General features: G+C 41.1%; 1 protein-coding gene across 1 annotated transcript in view; it reads right to left on the bottom strand.

Moving 5' to 3' along the window:
- The window catches only part of LOC146632189 (guanine nucleotide-binding protein G(i) subunit alpha-2-like), a 60,707-nt gene extending 41,141 nt beyond the window's left edge, over nt 1-19,566 (bottom strand). The window contains exon 1 of the mRNA XM_085353248.1: nt 18,836-19,566. Within this exon, the coding sequence (XP_085209374.1) occupies nt 18,836-18,953 (118 nt within the window). The 5' untranslated portion in view covers nt 18,954-19,566. The remainder of the gene's footprint in view (nt 1-18,835) is intronic.
- Nucleotides 19,567-22,463: the final 2,897 nt, after the last annotated feature.

Raw genomic sequence — 22,463 nt, forward strand, 5'->3', positions numbered from 1 at the left:
TGTGGGCAAGTTTGAGTCAGTGCATAGCATTCTTCCTTTGGCTCAGTTTCCCTTTGAGACATACTCAAAGAAGATTGGTCAGATGCTCAGAAAAGGTCAGAATCACTTGTCAATGCAGAGAATTATTGACACAAAAACTAAAAATAAGAGCACCACTTTGAAAGATTAGATTAAAACTTTCAGCACCAAACCAAGCTCAGGAAAACACATCTCACATTTAAGATCAAAAGCCATTTAAAATTGGACACAAAGTCATGTCTCTGAACCACTACAACTAAAGAGGCATGCAGGTACATCACTGATTATCTGCCTTCTGCTAAAGCCATGTATCTCCTGCATAGTTCACCTCAGTACAGTTGTCTGTTCTCTTCAAATTAACTGGCAGAGCTCAACTACTAACTGACAGCAAAGCATGCAGCACAGCCATTCAACACCCCAAACCTTTATCACATCAGGTTCCCTTTAAGCTCCTTCCTTCAGCACCCTGTTCATCAACCTCTTAATTCCTAGCCATGTTGAGTTGGGTGAGGCCTAAAGTTTTGAGCTCAACCCTTTTAATCTCACCTGTTCCACTTTCTGTAGCCTTTATTTTTTAAACTGCTGCCACATTTTAAGAAAAGGGACTTCTGTCTGTCAGTCTCCAGAGGGTGCTAAGAATAAAGATTTAGGTTTCAATCATCACATGTCTGTTTCCACACATGAAAACCAGGTAATGTAGAAGTTACCGAAAGTTACCGAAGTTACAACACACTTAAAATACTGTTTCGTTTCACTAAAGGAACTGCATGGGTAAAGCAGGCAGGAGGCAGGACACATGACACTCCCTCACTGTAAATTCGACAAACAAATACCTGTATTATCATCATATGGCTACAAATGGACATTTTTGTTTTCTCATGTGCTTCCATTAGCTAATGTCTAGAAAAGTTCAGGACTGCGATGCCTTCAATGTTATTAAAGAAAACATACCGATGATCAAGTGTTGCCTAACATGCTCTATTTTTAGTGCATTTCCTGCTTGTAAAAGCAAAAGTAAAGCATCTGTGGAATCACTCACTGCAGCTCTCCGTTATTTAAGGTCTCCTCCCCTGCCTCGAACATCTTTTATTTACAAAATACTCCTGATAGTAAGACACTCCTGATAAGCAATAATGTTACATGCCTCAGTGCTGCTATTGGACGGACTGGCAAACTACATGAAGTATTAGGCAAGAAAAACAAAACAGCCAAGAAAAACTACAAACATAAAAAGGTAGAAAATGTTTATTTAAGAAAACTAGGCAGTGTTATAATTCCTTTTGTGACACTAGAAGTAACATATAACTTATGCAATCCATTGACCTCTGTCCTGAAGCTAAAGCAAGCCAGGGAGCATTATCTCAGTAAACAAGTGAGTGAATCATTTTCTGAATGAGATGCTGCTCTTCAGCAGAAAGAACATGAAGCTGCAAAATAACATTATGCTACAAAAGTGAGGCAGTGCCATGCGCCACACAAATGATGACTCCAAGTTCCAAGCTCTCTCCAAGTTGGCCTAAGTATGCTGGGTGCCATCATTGCCACTCCGTTTCTCAAACATATGCATTCATTGCTACTAGGCATGCACCCCCTTGAGACCCCCCAATTGACCATACATTTTTGATTTTACAAATGAACAGTTGTCCAGTTCAAGCATCACACCAACCACACACATCGACAGCAGGAAGGATATGGTGAAAAAAGGGAAAGCTCTTTTTCCAAAAGGTCTGCTTTTAAATATCTATTTCTGAGTCTGACTTCAGTTCAACTCTCAGATCTCGTGCAGATCCAGCCAAGTCTGCTCACTCTTGGTTAAACAGAAATAGTTAACAGTGACCGTGGTCCCACCCTCTCTCTGTTCTCCTACTCAGTATTCCCTGGCTAAAAAGAGCCTCAGTGTGGGAGCACACCAAACTGAGGCCCCACAGAAAAACCACATAATTACAAATCACAATAAAGCCCTCAGTACTGTGTTCCTGCCTGAAGCTCAGCTGCACCCTACTCTGCTCCAACTCGAGGCCTTTGCTCACAGCTACATGCCCCCCTTCTTTTGACACTTTCTTTCAGTCTGCTTAGCCGTACCCCCCTCCCCCCCCACACACACACCCTCCCCCCCTTTCATCTCTCGTCTTTCTCTTGTCCCTGCAGTAAGATCCTGAGAGAGAACAAAGGACGCGACCCTAAGCGACGGCCTCGAGGTAAAAGAGCCGGCATCAGGAACAGGCTACGGGCTCGCGCACACCGCGCACCCATGCCCAGTATCCTGCTAGCCAATATTCAATCCATCGAGAACAAGCTTGATGACCTCAGAGCCAGAATCAAGTTCCAGAGAGACATTCGGGACTGCAACCTCCTCTGCTTCACCGAGACTTGGCTGAACCCAGCGATACCAGACCACGCCGTGCAGCCGACGGGGTTCTTTTCGGTTTACCGCATGGACAGGACAATGGAGTCAGGGAAGAAAAGAGGTGGTGGAGTGTGTTTGATGGTGAACAACAGATGGTGCGACAGCACAAACATCTCCCCACTCACACGCTCTTGCTCGCCCAATCTGGAGCTTTTGATCGTTAAGTGTCGCCCTTTCTATCTCCCTCGGGAATTCACTGCGGTCATTGCCTGCACTGTTTACATTCCGCCTCACGCGGACTCGGACACTGCCTTATGTGAGCTACATGAGGCTCTCACACATCAACAAACACTTCACCGAGATGCCGCACTCATTGTTATGGGAGATTTTAACAGAGTGAATCTCAAACGGACATTTCACAACCTTCACCAGCACATCAACTGCCCCACCCGGGGCACGAGGACATTAGACCACTGCTACACCCCGTTCAAGAACTGTTACAAGGCTCAACCCCTGCCGGCATTTGGAAAATCGGACCATTCCGCCATCTTCCTCATACCTGCTTACAAACAAAGGCTAAAGCAGCAACCACCAATCAGGAGGGAGGTCGCTCGCTGGACGGACCAATCGGTGGCCGCGCTGCAGGACGCACTGGATGACGCAGACTGGGACATGTTTCGGCGCAGCTCTGATGACATCAACATGTTTACGGAAGCGGTTGTGGGATTTATCGGGAAACTAGCGGACGACACAGCCGAAAGAACTATCATCCGAACGTTTCCCAACCAGAAGCCGTGGGTGGATAAAAACATCCACGACGCTCTGAGATCACGCACCGCTGCCTACAATGAAGGGCTTGTCTCCGGTAATATGGACCTATACAAGGCTGCGTCCTACAACGTGCGCAGCGCGGTCCGAAAGGCAAAGCGGAGCTACGGGGAAAAACTAGAGTCACAGCTACGACAGTGCGACTCTAGGAGCCTGTGGAAAGGACTGCGGACTATAACGGACTATAAACGACCAGCTTCTTCAATGATGAATGCCGATGCTTCACTGGCTGATGAGCTGAACACGTTTTATGCTCGCTTCGACGCCGCAGCAATTATAACAACAAACGGCTGCGCGCGCTCGGAGTGCACCAGTGAAGAAAATGCATTCGTCATCACAGAGCATGCCGTGAGGAACACCTTCAGGAGGGTGAACACCAGGAAGGCAGCAGGACCAGATGCAATCCCTGGCCGGGTCCTTAGAGCCTGCGCTGATCAACTAGCACCGGTGTTCACGGAGATCTTCAACCTCTCCCTGGCCCAAGCTGTGGTTCCCACGTGCTTCAAACGGTCCATTATTGTCCCTGTTCCAAAGAAACAACAGCCCGCTTGCCACAATGACTACCGTCCAGTAGCACTGACTTCAATTGTGATGAAGTGTTTTGAAAGACTGATGAGAGATCACATCACTTCTTCACTTCCTCCCACCATCGACTCACTTCAGTTTGCTTACCGGACTAATCGTTCCACAGACGATGCCATATCTCACCTGCTCCACACATCCCTGAGTCACCTGGACACTGGCAGAGGGAATTATGTTAGGATGCTGTTCGTGGACTACAGTTCAGCATTCAACACAATAATTCCCTCTAAGCTTTTCACCAAGTTGACGGATCTAGGACTCAGCTCATCACTGTGTCAGTGGATCCTCAACTTCCTCACAGACAGACCCCAATCAGTGAGGGTAGGAAAACAAGTCTCCCCCTCCATCTCACTCAGCACTGGAGTGCCTCAGGGCTGTGTTTTAAGCCCCCTGCTGTACTCACTGTACACTTATGACTGTGTAGCCACATCCGACACCACCTCCATTGTCAAGTTTGCTGACGACACTGCTGTTGTGGGCCTGATCTCCGACAACATCGAGACGGCCTACCTGGAGGAGATTAGGAACCTGGAGACCTGGTGCCAGGAGAATAACCTCCTCCTAAACGTCAGCAAGACTAAGGAGCTGATCGTGGACTTCACTACAAAGCAGGCGAGGAATTACAAACCCCTCATCATCAGTGGCACGCCAGTGGAGAGAGTGGACAGTTTCCGATACCTGGGTGTCCACATCACTCAGGACCTGTCATGGTCCTGTCACATCAACACCCTGGTTAAGAAAGCCCGTCAGCGTCTCTTCTTCCTCAGAAGACTTAGAGACTTCCATCTGCCACTGAAGGTGCTCAAGAACTTCTACTCCTGCACCATCGAGAGCGTCCTGACGTCAAACATCTGCACCTGGTTTGGGAACAGCACCAAGCAGGACAGACGAGATCTGCAAAGGGTGGTGCGCTCGGCAGAACGCATCATTCAATCAGAGCTCCCTGACCTGCTGTCCATCTACACCAAGCGGTGCAAGTCCAAAGCTAGGAAGATTATGATGGACCTCTCCCATCCCAACAATGGACTCTTCTCACTGTTGAGGTCTGGGAAGCGCTTCCGCTCCCTTAAGGCCAAAACAGAGAGAATGAGGAGGAGCTTCTTCCCCCAGGCTATTCGGGCCCTGAACCAGGTGTAGGACTGGACTCTCCCAAACACGTCACTATAAGACTGGATTCTCACACACGTCACCACACGCACCACCACACATTTCCTATAATCCTATAATTCCTATAATTTATAATCCTTATCTTTATAATCTCTTCTGCTATTTGCACATTCTTTACTGTAAATTCCTAAGTTAATTTGTAAATTTTTGTAGTAAATTGTAAATATTGTAAAACTTTTCTTCTGTCATTTAATGGTCGGGCATTGTACAGCTACAAGCATTTCACCCCCATGTCATACTGTGTATGGTTGTGTGTGTGTGACAAATAAAATTTGAATTTGAATTTGAAGTCTTACTGTGGATTTGGACAAACAGATACAAACGAGGTAGCAGTATGGTGCCTCCATGTCTCTGTAGTTCTGGAGTTGTTCTGTAAAAGGCATAACATACAGTCTACTCTGGCTGGACATTGGTTTGATGTACCCAGAGTTCATAACTATATGTATAATTACACCTAAACCTTTATGCCTGGCATTTTGAATCATTATGTGTCAATGGGCTGTTACTCATTGTGTCCATCTCTCTCCTTTTTTTATTCAAGTCACACAATCCTCCAAAAGCAGCCTACACTATAGTCGTAACTATTCTCTAATATAGAGTACTCAGCCTGCTTCACTTCAACTCACATGAACACTTAAGAAGTAGAGATTTAATACTACAGCTTGCAGTAGTTAAGTGGAAAAGGGGCTGCAGGACTGCTGCAGGCACATCGTTGACAGACAATGTTCAGCCTTCCCAAGAGGCTCTGCGCAATGATCAGCTACAGATAATAAAAAAAAAACAACTTTTTACCTGTAGCTGTGCCTCACCAAGACATTGTTCAGATCGTTTTGTTTAGGTCAACACTACAAGAGCCTATAATAACTTTCTGTTAAAGCACCAACTATAAACACACAAAAACATTTTATTAGCCAAGGAATGGTGCCATCGAAATAAAGAGCTAATACAGTCCAATAAAGAGCTAAAGCTACGGCTTTAAACAAACAAGACTAAGCCGATCATTAAGCTGCATTCAGGCATAAGAAGCAAGTCTCTCCAATGACTTAAAAAGGTATATGGGTTCAATTATTGCTACAGGCAAGTGGTGGTCTGAAAAGATGGCAAGGGCAGAAACACAAGTAAGATAACTCACAGAGATAGAAACAGTACAGAAAATCCACACAGCTAAATGCATGCAGAATAATCCTGGAAATAAATAAATCCTGCAAAAAGTGAAATGCCACTGCCTCTAAAGTCTTTTACACACAATAGCATGTGAGACCTTACAACTAAGTATCCAGACATGCACAGGATGATTTCACAAAGATAACTAAAATCAGTTACTTTTAAAGTCAGATATAAGATATTAGATCAGCTCCTCCTGTATCCACTCACTGGATGATTATTTATAACCCGGTACCTGACAACAGATAACAAGTCATCCCCGAAAAGGTTCAAAGGTTAAGAATTAACCTAAAGAGTCATAAAAATGGATAGCTGTGCTTTTTATGGACAGGCCATACCTAACTTAAGAGTTATTGCATGTGTTCCCATTTAGTCAGCTCTTGTTTTTATTTGTCAGCTAGGAAAAGTAGGTCACTAGAAAAAGCATGATTTCATCATCCGGCACCTTTTCTCTGTCAATATTTAGGCGACAACATTAGTTCTATGTCCACTGACAACTTTTTGGCTGTTATTATTTTCTTTTTCTGTTAGAGAAAAGTTACTCCAATTACACCAGGGGTCGGCAACCCTGGGCACGCGTGCCGAAGGGTTAACTGATGGCACGACCATAGCTGGACTGGCCATCGGGCACACCGGGCATTTGCTCGGTGGGCCGATGATTTTTTTTTTTTGTAACGGTATAAACAATGAAAGGTGGTGGATTGGCCAGATGCTGGTCGGTGTGTAAAAATAACTCAGTTGTTTGGTGGTGGCTATGGCGGAGCTTCCACAGATTCAGTAACATCAGCAAGTGGTGGAGGCCAGCAGGTGGATGAGACAAAGGGGAGGTAAGAGGAGAGACCCGAGGCGGCCGCCGGTCCGAGTGTCAGGTGAACTGAACTTCAGGTAAGAAGTTATGACCTGCAGTCTATGTGGGTCAGATATGAACCAAGTTTAGGTGGATTTTATTTTCGTTGTGCTGACTTTTTACAGTCAGTTACAATAACTCGTACTGCGTGCTAGCTAGCACGATGGAATGGGGTGGGTGCTTTGAAGTTACTGATGTTGAACTTTATTTTATTCATAAGCTTAGTAGAGTTGCCAACCGTCCTGTAAAAACAGAATCGTCTCGTATTCAGAGAAAATATTGTGCGTTTCGTGTTGAGCTGAAAAGGAACACAGTTTGTCCCGTACTTCAGCTGAAATGGAAAAAGACACAAACCTGGAGTTATTCTGTCGTTACGCTGCAAAGCTGTCTCTTCTCTCATTCTCTCCCCTCCCTCTCCTGTTTCTACTTCAATCATTAAACTGATCAATGATCAGCTGATTGGCTTTTCTCTCTTGTTTGTTTATCTCCCACTTTGCGCCAGAAAGAGGAAACCAGCGGAGGTCGCGTTAAATAACAGCAGCACGTTTAAGCTTGATCAGCTGTTGTTAGAATTTATTTAATATTAATTTCTAGTATCAGCTGATGTTTGCTGGAACCACAGCTGTAAAGCTGCTGGTCATGATGTCAGTTTGGTTATCTGGTGAGAGGGAACCATGAAGATGAAACCAGGAGATGTCCTTACTGAATCATCAGAGCTGAACAGGTGATGGAGAAACAGGTTTACCTTTTAGGTGACATGGATGAGTTGAAGGGAAGTTATGAACTGTTTCTGAGAGACAAATAACACCAGGATCCTTTTCTAAGTAGCTGAAAGCTGGTAACTGTGCAGGGGCGGGTCTAGCAAAGTTTTGCCAGGGGGCCAGGTAGGGTATTAACAGGGAGAGGGGGGCACAAAGACATACTTTCTTATTCTCATTTAAAATATCTAGCTTTTATTAAATAATTATCTGAAGCTTACAACCAAAGTTTTTATCTGACGTAAAATGTATAGAAATCATACATATACCAACAAGACTGTACATCACTGTCACAACAGCGTTTGTTTCATTCAAAGGCTTTATGGCTTTAATACCTGGTGGGCCGGTCTCTAGTCAAAATGCCCGGGCTGTTTTTTTGTCCCAGTCCAGCCCTGGGCACGACACGCAGTGAATTAATCTGAGAAGGTGCATCAAAAAATAAATGGCCGCACCAGCGGTGCACATCACAAATCAGCTCGCATAGACACATTAGTTGTGCCGCTTCTTAATGACGGTATCTTAGCTAACAACCCCAACTACCAGATTCAACTTGTAATTGGCTAAAAATAACTTGGCCTACTGGTGAGAGGGACGTTGTTAGCTTTCCACATTCTGACACTTCAAAAGCTTCAGGAGCTTTCTGCTCAGCGTAGCATCAGCACCACGGAAAGACACGGATACATCCGTAGACTCAAGACAATTCACAATGCGTTTTGGGGACTTTCAGGTGTTTGGACCAATGTTTTCTTTTCTGATCAAACCAGAAATCTTTAATGAGCAGCTAGATCTGTCTCGCATTAACTGGCTGAGTTAACACCAGTTAATGCAACATCGAAGCAGCTGGAATCCATAGCTGTGCGTGTTCATGGAGTTTGCATTTTCACCTGCTGGACATCACTACCTGACAAGTTTAACTGTCTTCAGAACATTGCAGAGGCCTTATTGACAGTATTTGGCTCTACATATCTGTGTGAGCAGATTCTCTCTCACATGAGTCCTCAGGTAGCCGTCTGAATGCTGGACACTCGGAGATGTCTCTGAGTGGGAGAACAGAGATCACATTAACATGTGTGTCTCTGTATTAACAAACATGATATATTGGCCCAGTTCATTTTTCTTATCATTGTTGTGAGGAGACCATAAATAGCATTTGCATTTTCTGTTGTACAGTTCATTTGCTGTTATGAAGTTCTTGTTATGGATAAAAAGTGTCTTTTTTTTGTTTCAAAATAGCTGATAACTACTCGCTGATAGCCGCCAACATCTGCGAACAAATGTAATTCTATAAAGTGGTTCTATATAGTGTGTAACTGTTCATATAGAGCATTATTAAATTTATTGATAATGCAATCATGTGGCACACTGACTTCTGAGGAAATTTTAAATGGCACTCGTCATCAGAAAGGTTGCCGACCCCTGAATTACACCAACATTAAGTAACACTTAAACAACTGTGTCTCAGGGAAGGAATTTGGAATAACGTAAATAAACCATCACGTGCTCCACTTATTTGTTTTCCTAACCTTCAGCTCAATGATATTTGACAAGTGAGCATGAGCCATTGGTGTAGTTGTTGCAGTCACAGTTATTTGAGTAGAAAGTGGCTAGGGTGTCAGTTTTAGGCTAGGTTAGGATTTATAGTAACAATAACCTAATATCTACTTTATACTTCCAGCATTCTAAGGATAAGAATTTGGCTAATGTCATAGGTTTTTTCCTTTACCTTGAAAAACTCCTGAGTTGTATGCTTTGAGTTATTACCAATTTGCACTGTGAAACACTTTCTAATCAGTTTTGCAGCATTTGGTTGAATCTGAGCAGATGGTATAGCTCTGTTCACTTAAAAATTCATCCTGCAACTTTTATCAGCAGTCACAGCATCAATAAACACTGGTGACCTGGTTCCACTGGCAGCCATACATCCCTCTACCATAACATTGCCCCCACATGTTTGACAGATGAGCTGGTAGAAGTTAATCGTGGCTTCTTATGTTCGCATTACGTTTTTGCCCCCCCCCCCCAAACTGTGCAGACTCTTTTAGATGTTTTTTGTTCTTTCGTTTGTTTTTTCCTTGGCAAAGTGTAATCTGGGCTTCCTGTTCCCAAGTGCAACCAGTTGTAAACCCTCTGCATTTCCATTCATAAAGGCATCTCTTGATTGTAGACTTTAACAATGATACACCTTCATCCCTCAGAGTGTTCTTGACTTGATTAGATGTTGTAAAGGGCTTTTTCTTAACAGAAATAATTCTCTCATCATCCACTTTAATTGTCTTCTGCAATCATTCAGGATGTTTGGGGTTGCTGACCTGGCCGATACATTATTTTTAAGCATGTACCAGGGTGTGGATTGGGCCTAAAGTTTTTGCTGTCTCTGACGTGTTTAATTTGGTTTTTGCAAGCTGATGATGGCCTCCTTCACTTGTACTCTCACCTCTCATATTAAGAGTTCCACTGAACAGTTACCAAGTGCAGAAGGAACAGACCTAATCTGCCAATTACTTTTGGTATTACATTGGGAACTAAGCACAATAAGTTGTTTTTGTGAAACAACTTGAATTAAAGCTGACAGACTGCCTTTCAAAACATGATAGTGATCTCTCTCTCATACAAGTGAGATACCTCCCCCTTATTACAGTTACAGCCCCTAAATAAATCAGTACTCTGACACTAAGCTGCAGTTATATAAATGTTATATGTGTTACCACATAGCTTGACACCTATCTTACTTTGCTAAATGTTTTACGAAAAACTTTTTACACCACCCACTTTTAATAGCAGACGTTCTATTTATGTAATGCCTCTACATGCAAAGTGGACAGAGGAGGGGACACAGCTTCATGCTTTTACATGCAAAAACCAATAAATCACCATGTCATCATCCAGACAACGTGTCACAGCTACTGAGAGTATAGTCTAAAAGGTTATGAAATCAACTAGAAAACACTTCTATTGTTGCCGTTAATTATACATAATTTAATAAGCACTTCCTACTAAACACATTTCCTTCACAGGAAGGTTTTTTGTTTTTTTGGAGCTGATATGAAACTGAACACAAGTTCAGATGTCATGTTTGAGGGAATGTCACACTGCTTTCCTCCTGCCAAATTATACACCACACGAAAGCTCTCAATAACACACACTCACACAAACATACACAACTAACAAGTGGCAAAACCCAGCTTATGCTGCCAGGGATTTTTCTTTATAAAAAAATCCCAGGGGTCTTAATTGTGCCCTGCTGCTTTAAGAGTGAATGTTTATGGGGTGGAAAACAAAACAACACACAAAGTACAAACACACTTTATTGCTCATACACATTCTTTCCAAAAACCTTTTTTAGCTTGAGGGGTGTATTCAGTCAAATCTGACTATTATGTGAAAAAGATCATTTATAGCAGTCGTCTAGTATCACAAACACTTATCAACAACTACAGTTCAACTATGCACACACACACTATGCTACTGGCCAATTAAGGGGTATGCAAGTCATATGTCAGTCTCTTTTTTTGTTAGTGTCTGCACTCTTTCTTCTTTTATTTTCCTTAAGCATACAGTTTTAAATAAGAAACAGAAATGCTTCATAAAACTTGTTAAAAAGCTCGTCACATATACTTGTTTAACTCTTTGCGACACACTGCCGTGCCTGCACTTTGCCAACATAAACCAAGCAACTGACACAGGATGGGAGTGCTGGTTTCCTCAAACCCGTCAAACAAAAGGCTCGCATCTAGTTCTCTTTTACATGCAGTCAGCTAAAAGAGGAAGTGAGAGATGGGGGATGGGGGGTTTGGTACTGAAACAGGAAATGACATCAATTGCATCTGCACAGTTAGCAACCATGAAGGAGGGAGCATCACCACTTGGTGGGGGGGGGGGGGGTTTGAGGTAATTCGGGGTACTGACTTAGATTTATATAAAAAAAAAATAGATTATTTACTTATTTAATAAGCAGAATAGGAATATTCTGAATGGTTTTCATGAAAACTCTTCAAGAATATGGGAGGAATAAAACAGTAATGCCATTTTGAACTCAAAGGGATGAGATTGCCTAAAATTCTTCTTCAGTGTGCTCCACTGCTTTTTTTTTTTTTGAGTTACTAAGTAATTTTCCAAGAAGAAATCCTTAATTTTATTAGACACTCCAGTCTACATTTCCAGGGGAAATTTATTTTGCAGAACCAACATGTATCCTATGGCAATATTAATATTTGTGAGGTCAGTATAGCAATAAAAAAGCCATTCAGGTCGTCTGATAAGGGGGAGGAGAATGCAGTAGAGGTTTCAGCTGCAGCAAGGTTAGCAGCAATGCACAACTTCAGCATGTGTTCAGATATTTTTTTTAAAAAAAGGATAAGATGGGACTTAAGCAACTCAGCAACCATGACTATCATTTTTTATGTTAATAATTAACTGTTCTTTTTCACAAAGCCAAACCACATGAGTGTAGCAACATGAACTGTTTCAGTTTGGTGCTCTAATGAAACTCTACTGCTGTTGACCTCAGTTTGGTAGATTTTCAAGGAATCTTTTAGAGGACAGAACTGTGTAAAACAGTATTATTGTTACACAGGACTTGACAACAAAAATAGCTGTCTACATGGCAGGAAAATTAATTACCTTTTACTGTGGTTTTAATGGGGAGAAATTATGTGGATAATACACATGTAGTTATTTTATTTGTCCATCTGCCAGATAGTGGAGAGGTTAGCAGATACAATAATACTGCACCATAGAAACTGCACATTTAGAGTGCAGCTGTCATAATATTAGTACCCTGAATCCTCTGTGGGAGAAAAAAAAACGTGCCCTCGCCCACTGTAACATGTAAACTAAACCCACCATCTATCATGTTCATATCATATAAAGCCCTGCAGCATAAGTTATGTTAGTCACCTCACTTGTTGCATTTTCCCCACAGCATACAGCTCTAATGAACCAACACCACCAAACAGAGGTCAGCATCATCTTAAAGCCTGTAGAGTGAGAGATCAAATGACATCGTAGACAAACTTTTACCAGATACTGAAAGACTTTAAAGAAGCGAGGATGGAGTACAGTGTGAAACACAAAAGGAAAATAGTTCCAACATGCACTCCTGGGAGAGAGACACCTCCATTCTTCTAAAGTCTGCTTCCTGACAATGTCACTACACTATCCTTTCACATCACAGAAGCACACTGTCACTAGTTACAAAAAACAGAGATACAGTCATTTCATTTGTTTGTGACATTTTGCAAGATTAAATTTCATATGTAGCTAACCTTCTTATCATCTAGACGCTGTCTCTATTTGTCCACTCCTGAAGGTTTTTCTGCGTGCTACCACCTTGAAAACACAAGGTACTAAAAGATAAGACAAAGCGGATCAAACTGAGGCTGCGCTGTGAACAAGCACAGCGGGGACATTTACAGGAGAATGTAGAAGCCATGATGCGCATACCAAGTTTGACCTGAACTATGGACCCACTCTCTCAGCTTAGATCCCCACTCATAATCCCACAAGTTTTTCTACAATGATTTTATCCTACATTTAATTCAACCTAATTTTATCCCAATCTCACCAATCATCCAAGTGCCCCCGTCTCCCTTTTTTTCCCACATTTGGCTTTTCAAGTGTACTTAAGCTGTTCCAGTTTAAATAGGCTCAAAGCTGATGGTGCATGCTCCCCCTGGAACTCAGGAGGACGAGAACAACCAGAGCAGAAAAATGACAGGATGACCCAATGAGAATGGAGGGGAAATGAAGTGAGATCACTTCCTACAATGGAAAGAAAAAGGAAATGGATTGTGGTGGGGAAGGGAGGGGATAGCAATTTACTGTGTGTGTGCTTAATGACATGATCAGCCCAAGAAAGTCCCGACCCCTAGCTCTCCATTGCCTTGTCGTCAGTCAAACCTACTATTTTTATGGTTTCAATCATAATTTCTCTGTACACAGAGTTCATCATTCTATCAATAAATACCAGAGCAACGCCACCCCAGAAAGAAAAGACAGCGCCATAATGGGACGTTCAAAACATCTTAATTTTGACGAAATGTTGCACAATTTTGACCAAATCAATCCACAGACAACCATATAAACATGCGTCAAAGTAGTCAAAACTGCCTTTGTAGTAGTTCCCCCTACAACAGGTGTCTCAAGGACATGCCATGATGAAACGCACACAGACTCACAAAGGAAAAACAAATACCAACCACACGATCATGGATGGTAATTACATAAATTCTGGGAAAACAAATGAACTCATGGTTCAACACCTGAAGGTTGAATGCTTACCTTCTCTACTGTACAGGGTCTACAACTTAAGCGTCAGAGGATAAGATCAAAGACACTATACATATAACAAGACAAATCTGAATAAACATGAATGGATTCCCTTGAGATTAAATTGGATTTCATTTCATTGTATTTGCAATTTACCCAATCCTTTAAAAACAAGCATTCATTCATCTTATTTTGCATCTTTCTGTTTCCGGCAGGAACTGTTTCAAAATGCTAAATTCCTGTGTCTGTGCCGGACTGTCTGTGCTGTGCAGTAGCCACTTCCTCCTTACTCTTTTATCTAAGCTAATGGGCATGCACACAAATGAGGCTTGTGATCTGGTTTGGCGTCTTTCACACCCTGTGATATCTAGAACTAAGCTGCAACAACCTGAAGGATGCATTTTAAAACAGCTACTATTCACACACACTCACACAGAAAATGTCGACATGCTGCTTTCAGCTCTTTGCTAATGTAGTATTTTAAGAAACAGCGGGAACTGTGTAACAATCAAGCAAAGATATGAGCTATGGATAGACACTCAGAAGACGATGGTAGAAGATTTTCCAAGCTATCAGTATTTCCAGAGCAAAGAGGATAGTGAAGCCAAGTCCCAGTGGACCTGTACTGAGACATGCAGTCTGCAGGAACAGGCTTTATCTTCAGAGCTCTCCCTGTAATTGCAGGATATTCAACCCTTTCACATACCAATTCACAGATCTGCCATCCAGTGCGTCATACAGTTAATTGGACAGCACTGTGGTGCAGACTGTTGAGTAAACAAGGTCAAGTCACCCAAAAACACAGGGCAGCAGCTCACTTGATACATTTCACAGAACAGGCACATTTCTGCCAATATGTCTCCAAGAAGTTGAAGTTCAGTAAACGGACGTTCATTCCTGAAAAACGAGTCAGTCTGACTTGTTTTCTCCAGAGAAACCCGGGTCTCTGTAATGAGCCAACTGTGATTACACGACACATCCACTAAAGCTTTGCCATCGACTTTAATAAGAGGGAGGCACTCTGTCTCAGTGCGGACCACATTGAACTGACCAACTGCAGAACGCGTCACCTTGTGCAGTCATCGGGCACGTGTACAGTAAATAGGTGATCCTGTTGAAGACTCACCTTTGCAATACGTGTTCATAAAAATTAAGTCTTCATTTGAGCACAGGATCGGGTGCACACCATTAAAAATAAATGCAGGGTTTTGGAAAATTCTGTTAAATTTGGAGAGTTACTGCTAAATTGCCCCCTCGCCTTTTTGTGTGTGTGTTTCTATAATTCGCTTATTTGTAATGTGGTGAGAAGAGAGCAAGGTGAAGAGCAAATGAAACAAATTGAGTATTACACGTTGTGCAATAATAAGAAGCACGTTAGCAGTGTTTTTGCAGAGCAGTCAAACACACTGAACACCAACTGGAAAACACATAATCAGTTCAGATGTACACTCCTAGCTTAAAGAATTTGTCATTCATAATGATGGCCAGTGCATTTAGGCATGCGAACGTTGTCAAAATGATCTGCTGAGGTTCAAACAAAGCATCAAAACGGTAAAGAAAGGTGATTTAAGTGACTTTGAACATAGCATGGCTGTTCGTGCCAAACAGGCTGATCTGAGCATATCAGAAACTCCTGATCTGCTGGGATTTTCCAACACAGGAAAAGTTTAGGGTCTACAAAGAATTGTCTGAGAAAGAGAAAATATCCAATTAAAAAAAAAATCCTCGTTTATGCCAGAGGTCAGAGAAAAATGACCAGGCTGCTTCCAGCTGATAGGACAGCCACAATAACTCAGACAAACCCTCCTTACAACTAAAGCATGCAGACGAGCACCTCTGAACTCGCACCACGTCGAACCTTGAAGCGGATGGGCTAAAGCAGCAGAAGACCACACACAGCAAATTAAACTAAACTGATGCTACAGTTTACTTTTAACTCACATGAGCTCACCAAAAATGGACAATAGAGGATTTAAAAAAAAAGTCTAATTGAGATGGTAGAGTCAGAATTTGGCATTAACAGCATGAAAGCATGGATCCATTCTGCCTTGTATAGTTCAGGATGGGGGTGGTGGTGTAATGGAGTAGGAGATATTTTCTTGGCATACTTTGGGCCGCTAACTACAAACCAAGCAAACCAATGGGTCGAATGGATTTTTTTCTTTGACTAATTTGTTTCATTTGTTGAAAGGAGGAAATGATCAAAGTTGACATAACAGGAGATCAGTCATATCCGCCCCTGCCTGCAACTAAAACCGAGGCGTCTTTGAACCCAAACCCCCACCACTCATCTTAGACGGTCTACAGTTTGCTCCGTTTAGTAGACCGACAGCTTACCCGCATGCCATCAAGGGCACAGACTTTATGTGTATAAACAGCCGACAGCTTTAAAAAAAAAAAAAAAAGATTACCTGGATTTGTGATAAGACACCTCTGTCACAAATCATTTTTTCAGTCAAAGGATTACATGCTCAATGAAAGACTAATCCATTAAACTGAACCTGTCACCAACTCAAGTCTACCTGCACAACAGGCAGAAAAGGAGAGTGGAAGTAGTGACTATTAAGGGTGCGAAATTGTTATCAAGATGAGCATTGTTTAGTCTTGAATGAACTGCTGACGTACAACTATAAACCACTTTAAATAGCTGGAATGTAACTTTGACTTTTTTAGGCGGAAATACATTCCCCACAACACATTTCAGGTTTTTATGCATGTGAAAGCCAAAGCATGTTGTGACACGTTCAAATATCAAATGAGCGGAAGACCCACGGTTTAAGTGGCAGTCTGTTTGGTGTAATATGAGTTTTCTGTTTGTTTGCTTGTACCACTTTTCAGTCAACTGTTTATAGGATGCAACATTGTTACACCAATTTAATTAATGTAAACAAAAAAGGGACGTTTTAATTGATCCAAATAGGAATTACAATGAGATTTGGGCCTGTCCCCGTATGTAGGTTAATTACTAAATGTTATGCGATTCATTCATAGAGTTGGTATGGATATTAATGCTGACATTTTGCCCTATGACTGAGCTGTGCTGCTGAGCAGCAGAGATCTGAGCGGTGAAGCATGTCAGAGGAAAGGTTTTTTTCTGTTTTTTTCTTCCTCATATTGTGTCGTTTTAATATTTCAAAAGTTTCTCATGTAGGACCAACTATGCCATACCTACCACAAATAATGTGCATCTGTGTTATCTGTGAGAGTGCAAAGTATTTTAATCAAAGTCGTGTGAAGCAGAGCTCCCTCTTGACTGTCCTGAAACTGAAAAAGTGTGCATTTTTCAAAGAAATGAAGGCAGTGCAGTCTCCATGTCGTGGCAGAATGTGACAGCAGTAAAGGTGATGAGACTGCTACACTGGCCGCCCATGCTCTTTACGTAGAAACACACCAACCCTCAGTTCATTTTCAGACCTCTCCTGTAATTCCTTTCAACCCTCACACACTGCAGCGGATAGTAATTACTGATATGAAACCTCCAGTACAGAGCAGGGTATGCAATTAGCCTTCTAACCAGGGGCACATCTCAACAACCAGCCGTCTCTTCAAAGACCCAGGAGAGAAAAAGATAGCATGTGTTTCCCATCAAACCAAGCAGAATTTTCTGCTCTGTCCAGAAAGAGGGTGTCAAATTAAATTTGTAATTCTGTGATCAACCAACAAAGTACATGACAGCTAAAATTACTAAGTTAAACGGATTATATGTGAGAGTGGTGCAAATTTATACTGTAGGGGGAAAAAGATGTAACACTGCCAAGAAGTGATGTTTGTTTGGTTTTTATATATTTCTTAGTGGCTCCACGCGGGACATGTTTACCTGAAAATTTCTGCTTGGCTGTCGATTTTCTTTAAACATATGTTTCAGTTCTGGGAGAAAATATTCTGAAGTTTCTTTTTTTTGTTTCAGACCTATATCAGTTTTAAGACGGTCATATGCTCAGCAAGGTGCCACCAAGAACTGCTCTAATTTATAAAAAAAACACACAAAAACACAAAAAAAAATGCAATTCTTAACTTAATAATTGAAGTTTCAACTTTTTATTTATATGGATTAATTCAGCAGCCATTGAGAAATCCCATTAGCCTTTGTTCCTGTGTATCTGAACTTCATATCTGATAAAGCTTTAGGAAACTTTTTTAAGTAGATACCTAAAAATGCTTTTAGAGTAAAAGGTGGTAAGCAAACCATGAGTTAAATATTTAGAGACAATTCAAATGTATCCAGAAAATCCATCATAAGCAGATATCTGCTAATATTCCCAACGGAAAGAGTTGTAAGTTAGTTTATGCTCTAGCAGTCCTGGGAGCAGTCAATTTCATCCAAACGCCAAACTCCTAAGAAGAAAAAACAGATCCCGAGCAACCCCCTCCAAACTTTTTTTTTTTTTTTTTTGGGGGGGGGGTGACTGCCTATTCTGGTTGTCCCTCAAATGATCTCACGGTAATCGTTATGAAACTCCTTGCTGTGCAGGGACCTTTGCTTAAGCGTGCCGTTTCTACTCCAAACTATCCCATGCGTTTTTCACTGAAGCCCTCATGTTTGTGTCAAAGCAGCTCTGACACTGAGGGCAAAGCAGACGAGGACAACCCAGCAACATCGGCAGATGGAAGATCTTGGACGCGTGCAATTGTGCCACGTTTTCTCTTTAACATACGAGAAAATCCCACAGGATTCCAAACAGCCCCGGTGTTTTCCCTGAGCCCACACTTAACGGGGACTAATAATAGCGCTGGTTAAAATGTAACTCGCTCAAATTGCCCGTTTCTGTCAGATGTCTTTGACACTGCGCATTTCACCCGTGACCATCATTGTGCCACTTTTGCAACCTAGTGTCAGTGTTGTGACATTGTACTCACCGAGCAGGAGCAGTTTCACTTCTCTTGCCGCCTTCTCTCCATCTTCTCTCAGGTTTTTATCTATCATTTTAGATCTCTCGGCCGCCAACTTATCTTCCTGACTCACAGTACAACCCATGGTTCCCAGTGCACGCTTCAGGTCTGCTGCTTAGTGGGAAAATAACACCTGGGAAAAAAAACAACTAACGGCTGACCCCCTTTTCTTAAAAACAAGGGCTGAAGTTAAGCGAGGCGAGTTCCCTTTTTTGATGAGTGGCGAAAAACGTAACGGAGACCGTTCATCCGCTAGAAGGGACCAAAATCATTAAAAAAGACAAATTATTTCCCAAATTAACTCGGTTTTCTAACTACCGTATGAATTTCCCAAAGATACGCACGTTTGTTATTTAGTTTGTCCGCATTTGGGAGATTTTTAACGTGGGTAACGCTGCCTGAAAAAAAAGGCTTAGCAACTTTTTTCGTTGACTTTTAGCTGCTCCCTACGGTATTTCATTAGAGCAGGTTAAACGCCCGAAAAATTACCGCGAAGTTAGAAAAAAAAAGTATTCCAGCTGTGGAAAACCGAGCACACAGATTCCTGCTGCCAGTTACGCTACCGGATGCATACCACACTTGTCTGTGAATATTTCTATTTTTTCTACAAAAAAATATTTATATATTGCTTTAATCCGAGTTGCCGATCCGCATTCTTTCCCTGCGAAGAGATTTACCACGTTCGCCACACCCGTGAAGTTCCCCTACGACCGACAGGCAGACAGCGCCGTCACCTCCCACCCGAACTGCGGAGAGACGTAAAGCCGCAGTGCTTCATGGGAAATGTAGGTAAAACGCTGTAGAACTGTCGGAAATTTCTGCGTTCAGTCTTCAAGTTTTTTGAATTAGGACTGCTCCGAGTGGGCAGCCGATTTTTATGTAAAAAAGAAAAGACACGAGCTGTAGCTTCGTGTTAATTATAAAATGATTTTGGGGTCATTATCTCAAACATTTTCTTCTTGTTTTTTGTTTTTGTTGTTTTATTTTTGCCAAATCAAATTCGAGTTATTTTCGCCTCATATCCAGTTGGTAGGCCTCAGACAACCACAGCCCTGTTTTTGAGGTAAATTTCGAGCTAATATCCCAAAATTGTAAGTTACAGAGAGCAGAACAAATAAATGACAGTAATTTCACATTAAGGTTGTTAAGGTTAGGAAAATATTAATATACATATATTTATAAGGTTACTCATTACTAAGTAAACACACTATTGATGTTGGGCTTGAACACAGTTGAGTCAGTAACCTTAAAATTAAAATTATGTTCATATTTTGTAAAATATTTGTCTCAGTTATAACCTTAAACGAATCTTATATTGTGTTTACTGATCTAAAGTGTGGAGGAACAAATGAGAAGCACGAGTCTGTACAAAAGTGCACACAGAATATTCGGAATCTAAAAAGTAGGATAAATGAGGTGTTTTGTTACCGTATTTGGCATACCGGTGATCCAGTGTGGTTTATGCAAATAAGCGGGGGAACGGTTGCCCTTTGCTGTTTTTAAAATAACAGCAGCTTCTGACCATAACAAATGATCCAGAAACCGTATGAAATCAAAACTGAGAGTCAGTTTATGCCCCGTGCGAGCTAAATAATTTATACTGAAATGTCCATACACTGTGTCCTCGCGCTTTAGACAATTTATTGCAGATCTATAGCGACACCTTGTGGACATTCTTTTTATCTTGAAAAAAGTCATAATGACTGGCAAATTGTAACATTAATTAATTATGAAGTAATTAATGAATTCATAACTATATCGTGTAAATTAATTTTTTTATTTATTTAATGGGGGATTATTTGCATTTGTGAAACATTTTTTATAAAGCACTGTTATGGACCCTAGGGTTGTTGTTTTTACGTGTTGGGTTCTTTTTGAGATCTTCTTGCTTTGTTAACATATTTGAGTCTTGGTTTATTTGCAGTGTTTTATATAGTTTTTAGTATTTCATTTCCTGTTTTGATCTCTTCTTAACTCTAGTTTGTGAGCCGCAGTTCTAGTAATATTTAGTTTGTGAAAAACTTTATTGTTATTCTTATGGTGAACTTTATTTTTGACACATTATTGAGTCTCATGCTGTCTTTATTGTTTATCGTTTCTACTGATCTTGTGTCCTGTTTTATAGCTTGTCTAATATTAGAAGTAGGAGTATATGTTTTATTATGTTTTTACATTCTTCTGTCTCACTTGTTTATGGCTTGGTTCATTTGTGCTTCCTTGTCTCTTAGATCTCAGCTGTTAGTGTTCGTGTCTCTTTCAGTCCCCTTTTGTTATTTCTTATTTTACACTTACTTTTTTACACTTTCTGATCTCTGTTTCCAGCCGGATAACGTGTCATGTCAAAGCACTCGCATCATCTCAAACATCACAATGAATCCAATGGACTCATATGGCCCTCATAGTCACCTCATCTCATTTCAATAGAGCACCTTTGGGATCTGGTGGATCCAGAGATTTGCATCATGGATTTGCAGCCAACAAATCTGCAGCAACTGTGTGATGCCATCATGTCAACATGGAACAAAATCTCTGAGGAATCTTTCTAGCACTTTGTTAAATCTGTGCCATGAAGAAATGAGGCAGTTCTGAAGGCAAAGGTAGGTTCAGTCCAGTATTAGCAATAAGCTTATGCAGTGCTGTGTCCCCTTTGTCCTTGTGGAGTTGTCTGTAAATGTTTCCCTGTGCATAACCTGTTTATTTCTTTGGATGTGATTACGTATTACTGTTTTCTTCATTCTTTGGCACTTTGCTGTTTTTGACCTGTTTACATGAGCTATGAAACATTTGCTTTTTAGTTAATTCCTGCATTTCACACGTCTACATTTGGCCCCAACTATTCTAAACTGTGACATACGCAGCTGTTGTGGTTCATTTAAAGCTGTTGATATTTTATTTAGTATACAACCTAATTTAGCTAACTGAAATTTGCATTACAGAAGGTAAGCATTTCAATGCATGGAGGTAGGTTATTCATAATCAACTTAAAAAACACAGAAAACTGAAAACGTTTTGATGCATGTAAAAGAGGATGAAAGCTCAGAGTCATGTTACCCTTTATCTTTATTGCAATATTGTTTTACAGTACAACAACTGCCAGCAACATATTAAAATATATAGAGATACCAGAAAATAGACATGGATTGAAGGACAAAAAGGTTTAAAAGCACTTTGAAAATGATTACATTTACATTTTTAATCGAACTAAAACTTTAATCGCTATTTACATTATACAAACTAGATATGAATATAGAATATAAAGGGTATACATTTATATACATTATTTATAAATAATGCTGGCTGATGTCAATATTTAATATGTTACTATTCAGTCATACACATTTCCAAAAATCACACAGAGGGAGAGAAGGAGAAGACTAACGACTCTTCGATCTAAATAGAGGTCCGCAGAGATCATCTGGTATTAACCACTAGCACAGTGTATCCCCCTCATGTTGATGCCTCATTTGGGTTTTTTTTGTGTATTTTTTGCATGTTGTGAGGCTTTTGTGCGGGGGCACCATTTATAAACTCTTATACACTCACTGTATTTACCTAATGATGTCACATTACATACATGGCCGATAAAACATGGTGT

The sequence above is a fragment of the Diplotaxodon limnothrissa genome, linkage group LG5 (genome assembly GCF_057381915.1).
Source record: "Diplotaxodon limnothrissa isolate DT_005_m linkage group LG5, D_limnothrissa_male_GT1.1, whole genome shotgun sequence".
In the NCBI taxonomy this organism is placed as follows: Eukaryota; Metazoa; Chordata; class Actinopteri; order Cichliformes; family Cichlidae; genus Diplotaxodon; species Diplotaxodon limnothrissa.